The sequence below is a fragment of the Pagrus major genome, chromosome 6 (genome assembly GCF_040436345.1).
Source record: "Pagrus major chromosome 6, Pma_NU_1.0".
Classification (NCBI taxonomy): Eukaryota; Metazoa; Chordata; class Actinopteri; order Spariformes; family Sparidae; genus Pagrus; species Pagrus major.
This window is the reverse complement of record NC_133220.1, coordinates 19,965,915-19,971,914: the sequence shown is the minus strand read 5'-3', so window position 1 is coordinate 19,971,914 and position 6,000 is coordinate 19,965,915. Positions and strand designations below refer to the sequence as shown.

Below are 6,000 nucleotides of genomic sequence, written 5' to 3'. Positions count from 1 at the left end.
AATATACAGTTACTTTATCACACTAGTTTTGATGTTGGAGGTGGAAAACAAGGTACGATGCAGTACCAGAGTGTCACCGCTGTCTTTATAAAAGTGTGCAACACCGGTGTGCCCTGGGACTGCATCAATTTCCAAAATACAACAGATTGCTTGTCTCCACATATGACTGTTTTTTCAGGTTGCATTTCAAATTCTGAGCCATAATGAATGCTATCTGAAAAAACAAAAAAAAATAGCTACCTACAAGAAATACGTAGCTTTTAAAGAAAATGTGTCAAATAAAAAAGTATGGTGTTCCATATTAAAATAACACCTATCTTGAACGTCAGAACAAAAGTGAGAGATCTTCATTTCTTTGAAAACAAGAGAGAAAAAAATATTTTCATGACACAGCACAGGGAGAATCCTTTTGCCTTGTTAAGAGACTTGGCAGCCACACTAATCCATCAAAACAGTGACAGAAGTTGTTTTTGAACCATTTTGAAATGCAGATGTGAAAAATTACAAAAAGGAGAAAACACTGATGCCAAAGAATCTGTTTATAGAAGTGTTGCTTCATAAGGAAAAGACATAAGACTCCAAAATCCCGAAAAGAAACTTAACTTAGTCATCATTTTTTGCTTTGTGTTTTGTTGTGAAAGTTTAATTTAAAAACTGACATGGAATCTCTCTGTATTATCCCTTTTATTGTTGCTTATATACTTTCCCATTAAATGATCGAGTCTCCAAGAATTTCTTGAATCAGTGGTGAATTTTTCTTTTGCTTTTATTTCTGGAGCCTGACCAATGTATCGGTTGGTCAATATAATTGCCCGATATTGGCCTATCACTAATATATATCAGTATTGGCATATATGTTGGCTGATATACGTGAACATTTAACTTTTTTTGAGAAAATGTAATGCAGAAAAAGATGTTTGAGATAGTTTATAATTGTGAAGTCCTCAGTGAAGTTTACCATTTTGCTGCACTGATGTCATTTTAGACAATGAAGTTTGTTACACACTGTATCTTTGTCAAAAGAGCATTTGATGGAGATATATTGCTTGTATAATTACAGACCACAGAAACGGAAAGCAGAATACAATAATTTTCCCTTTTCCAGGTTATTGTGCTGCAGATACGAAATCTTTAGGATTCTTTAGTTAATTAGAAACCTCTTCCTCCTCAAAGAAATCTGACACCAACATACGGACATTTCCCTGTTAGTGTGGGCACCCCACCAAGCTTGCCTCTGAGTAATTCCATAATGAAGAGAAATTAGTGACTACATTGGCAGAATATTTCAACTGTCTTTGGGCAAAAGAAAACATAATTTAAGCAAAGAGGGCTGTTAATAATGCTGCCTGTTTTGTTCTCAAGGCTGTTTAATGAGAGCTGTGGTCAGGGCCAGAGAAGTTCACGCAGAACTCCCAAGGCTGAACGTGCCCCCGTAGGCCTGTTCCTCTGCATTACTGAAAGAATGTTACTGACCCCTCACCATGACATTCAGATTGGTTATCCTTCCTTAGGAGGATTGGATGGTTTACAAAAGGCTGTCACGGCTGTACAGGCCATTTGGAACACAAGCGAATGTAGATTCTGAGCAGAGTGGGGTGACGTCCTATAATTAAAACAGATTTGAGATTTAAAACCTGTTTCACCTTGTGTTGGACGGATGATCAATATCTGCTTCAACATCATCACGCAGACAGACAGGGTGACTGAGGTCCCTGCTGACGGGTCTCTGTGGATCTTTCCTGGAGGCGTGTGTGTGTGTGTGTGTGTGTGTGGAATTAGTGATATTACTTTCTGCGTCACTGCTTCCCAAATGGAGGCAGGGATCAGCAGCCACTCAGTCCTCTCCTGTGGTTTCAAACAAGAGTGATGTCCCGCATCATTATATAGGAAAGAAGTGAAGAAGCATCGGGACGTGTAAGTGTGTGGTATAATGAGCATGCCACACTGAAATGAATCAAGTCCCTGCTTCATCTGAGGGGAGAGCCAGAAGCGGAGTATTTCTGACTCCAGGCGAGATCTGTTTTCAATCAAGGTCGGCTCCCAAACGTGCTCCCTGCTCACTCTCCCATGCACGTATACATAAACACCATCTCCCCATCTTAAGTGTTTACACTCTCCCTCGCTTTAACCCGGGGTTTCCACAAGATTAAATTAAACTCACCCCGGCTACTTTTCTTTCAAAGAAAACAATCAATTTGAAAGTTAAAGGTTTGTTGCGTGCTTTGAGATGGCAAATGACAGATGAATCCCGCGGAACTGAGCTCCTAATCTGAGTTGGCAAAGAGGAAACCCAAATACGAGGGTAAACTTGAAGATGGAGGTGATAGGTTAGCAAACAGAGACATCCAGCTTATTAGGTGGAAAAAAGTGCATTTTCAATGCATATTTGGGGATAATTTCTACAGCTGCTGCTTCGATAGTTAGACCACAGCAAATAAGTCCAGAAGTTTGGCTCCACACACAGTGTTCAAAAACTTAAAACATCTATTTGTGACGACATGGGCAGATAATGCTGGAAGATAAATCTATTATGTAACTCAAAAAGTGTTCATCTGCAAAACTACAGAGTGTTTATTTCAGTTAAAACTGCATATTACACATGCAACAAAGAAACAGAAACAGAAAATAATTCAGGAACAAAATTAGGAGAACATAAAACATAATGAGGAATAAAATTACAAGCAGCAACAAAAAACTGGTCATCGACACTGGATACAATGAGTCTAAAACTAGAAATCATGTCTACTCTCTAAACATGGAAGCTAAATCTTTAGTTTCTGTGTTTCAAGTATTGATTTCATAGTCTTGTACCTCCTGATCCTCGAGGCCACAGCTCATCATGGATCACAATACTACAAAATATGTCCAAATACTAAACATTTATTCAAACCATAAAAAAATAAGAAAACTGTGCAACTTTAGAAAATTCCTTGCAATGCCGGACAGGAATGTGCATTAAATAAAAAAACTCCCTGATTTGCTTGAAAGTCAGTCAAAGGTTTATTGGTATTAATTTGATCTGCTAGAGATATTTTGCTCTCCTCCTTCCTCCTCCTCCTCCATCTCTCTTTACTTTTTACGCCCTCGTTTTCCAAGTACGGGCGATGAAGCTGCGCCGTCTTCTCTCGCGCTGGATGTTCTCTTTTGGACTGAGGTCCTCTCTGTTTCTCTGTGAAAGAACATTATCAGAGATGATCTTTTAGTCTTTTGTGACGGGAAGAGAACAGAAATATGTAAAATTTCTGAAAAAAGAAAGAAAGGTTGAAGTTGAATCATGAGTAGACTTTCATGTCTAGAACATTTATGTACAAGGTTTTTAAAAAACACATGTCATCAACACATACAGTAGGATAATCTAAACAGGTGCAATGTGTCTTTTTGACTCCTGCACACAGTCTCGTAAAGCCATAAAGCAGGGGTCTCAAACTCCTGCCCCCCGGGGCATAGAGGACTTTCATCTCAACAAGGTCTTTTCCATAAAGGCCGTTTCTGACGGATTGCAAAGAAGAGCATGTTCAAACGTACCTCTCTATCAGCAAACACAGTGGCAGAGCGGATTAACGAGTCATCAAGTGACATTTATGAAGAGTTACGGGACAAAGCCCGAAGTTTCACTGCCGGGCCAACAATGCAAAGCTAGCCATTTTCATCAGCGGTATTAATAACAAATACGAAGTGAAAGAAGAGTTGCTCAGTTTTTGAGCTAAAGACTAAATTCAGAGAGGCACAACGAAAAGCAGACATGACTGGACAATTTCTGAGAGAACTCCCTCTATCCCAGAGCTGTCCAAAGAGTTGAGTCGGGTAATGTGCCTTTATGGAAGCACATATCTGTGGGAGAAACTGTTCTCGACTAAGAACTTTAATAAATGCAAGTACAGGTCAAGGCTTACTGATGCCCATCTTGAAGCTGTACTTAAGGTTTCAACTGTGACCTCCATCAGGGCAAATGTGGCTCAGCTGTGTGAGCAGTGGCGCTGCCAAGTGCCAAGTTTTTTTCTGGTCAGGCATCTATCAACATGATTACTTTAGCCATTACCATTTCTGTGGATCGTGTCCACCACTGCTTCAAAAATAGCAATAATGTGAATTTTAAATGAGGAGTTAAAATGAATGTCTCCAACCAGCAGTTCATACAGTCAATTAACAACAAAGGCTCCTTCGCTGTTACCAGCTAATGCAGAGAAGACGGTATCAGTTCTGCAGGTTTCAATCAACTAAAAGGAAATGGAAGGAGGTGTATTCAAACTTGATTATCATGCCACTGAAGTGATTCTACAAATTATTTTGACTCCACTTTGAGCAATTGACTGCTTGACATCCCTCCAGCAAACACATTACACTGGACTACTTAGTTGCTCACACCAGTACAAATCACTTAGTGGGAACTTTGTGTCCAATTAAAATGGAAAAAAATATTAATGTTTATGCGAACGCAAAGTGCTTCTTCTGCATTAGTGTCTGTCCATCCAGTAAGGTGACACATGTTTCCATTTTTGGGTGAGCTATTCTTAAACTTCAACATTTCCCTGTTATTCTCTTTTGTTAAAGTGCAAAACATTGGGTCAACTACACTAAGTAGACACTATGGAAACCTCGCTAACGTCAGAAGAACACATCTGGACTGACCACTCAATGCCTCTAAATAAGCTGTTTTTCCCTCATGGATTACCCTCTGCCACATCAATATGTCTTTCTACCATGTGAGCCCCGCTGGGCTCCACAGCTCAGCATGCAGTGTTAAGTTACAGCCCCATTACTGAATCACCTCTGACATAAACTGGTGGACACTGAAATATCCTCTGTGAAAAATGTTCAGATAACATGGCTCAGAAGCCAGAGGGGAGCCCTAAACTCTACACGTGGAACCACTTATGGCCTAACATGAAGGGCTCTCTTCAGCTGATTGTACTTCAGATGTATATCACCCTCCAGCCAGTGACAAGGTCCAATGTCACGTTATCTTGACTATATGGACTGGATAAACAAAATTCCAGTACTGGAATTTGGGTCAGAAATCCACATGTGGGCCACAGGGATGGGAAAACGTCTAAAAGTGGATTCAGGCAGTTTCCTCTGTGCAAAGCGTGGATAAGAACTAAAACAATCAAGAGTTAACATGTCATCACTGCCAGAGTCTGACAAAAGCTGGCGGATAGAGATAAAGCTTCGCCTGATGGAAATAAAATGTCTTTTCACACTTGCTACAAAGCACATACTTGGCTTCTGCCCATCGAGTTGACGAGGCATTCCAAAAGTTCAACACTGCTGCTGGTGTACTATGACTACATACAGAAACAGTGCTGTGTGGATGGATGACATTTGGAATGAACACAGGCAGGTTTGGCCTCAAGGTCATTCAGAGAGAAAAATGAAGAGCAGAGTTTTGATCCACAACACACACGAGGAGAAATCACATTCAGATGTATGCGCTTGTGTTGTTTTGTCTGTAGTGTCACACATTATCACCACCAAGCCCCCAGGAAGAGCGACATGCTTTGAAGCCAGTTTCTCGTGGTGGTAAAACAGTGGAATTACACCGTGATGTGATACACTGTGGCAAAAAATACACTTTTCCCCATAAGCTTACATTGTAAAATGGCGGGTTAATTTTTTTGAGTATTGCAACCGCCGCGAAATGACTTGTTTCATCGTCATAACTGGAGCCATTCGGTCCAATAAAATTTGGAAAGTCTAGAAGAGCTGCATGATTAAATTATTTTATCCCCATTCATGTGAGTCAGGCGCTCAACCAGAAGTTAGCTGGCTTGGTCGGCAGAAGTCTTCAGAAGAGCCGCACAACACGGAAGATCCGGGTAGTTTTATAGCCAGAAAGTCGAGCTTGTTTGGCTTCAAAACGCCACTGAGCAGCTTTCACAGGAATGAACGGGGCTCCACCTCCAATGCTAAGTCTGAATGTAATGTAATGTCTTTGGTCTAAATGCTACTTATTAAAGCACTATACAAGACTACAAGAAGAAGAAGAAAAAAGAGAAAGAG

At 40.4% G+C, this 6,000-nt stretch overlaps 1 protein-coding gene across 2 annotated transcripts in view; it reads right to left on the bottom strand.

The window, feature by feature from the left end:
* Positions 1-2,547: 2,547 nt before the first annotated feature.
* Positions 2,548-6,000, bottom strand: part of rad18 (RAD18 E3 ubiquitin protein ligase) — a 42,780-nt gene continuing 39,327 nt past the window's right edge. For both annotated transcript variants that reach the window (XM_073469159.1, XM_073469160.1), the window contains one exon: positions 2,548-3,169. In XM_073469159.1, coding sequence (XP_073325260.1) covers positions 3,070-3,169 — 100 coding nt within the window. In that variant the 3' untranslated portion in view covers positions 2,548-3,069. The remainder of the gene's footprint in view (positions 3,170-6,000) is intronic.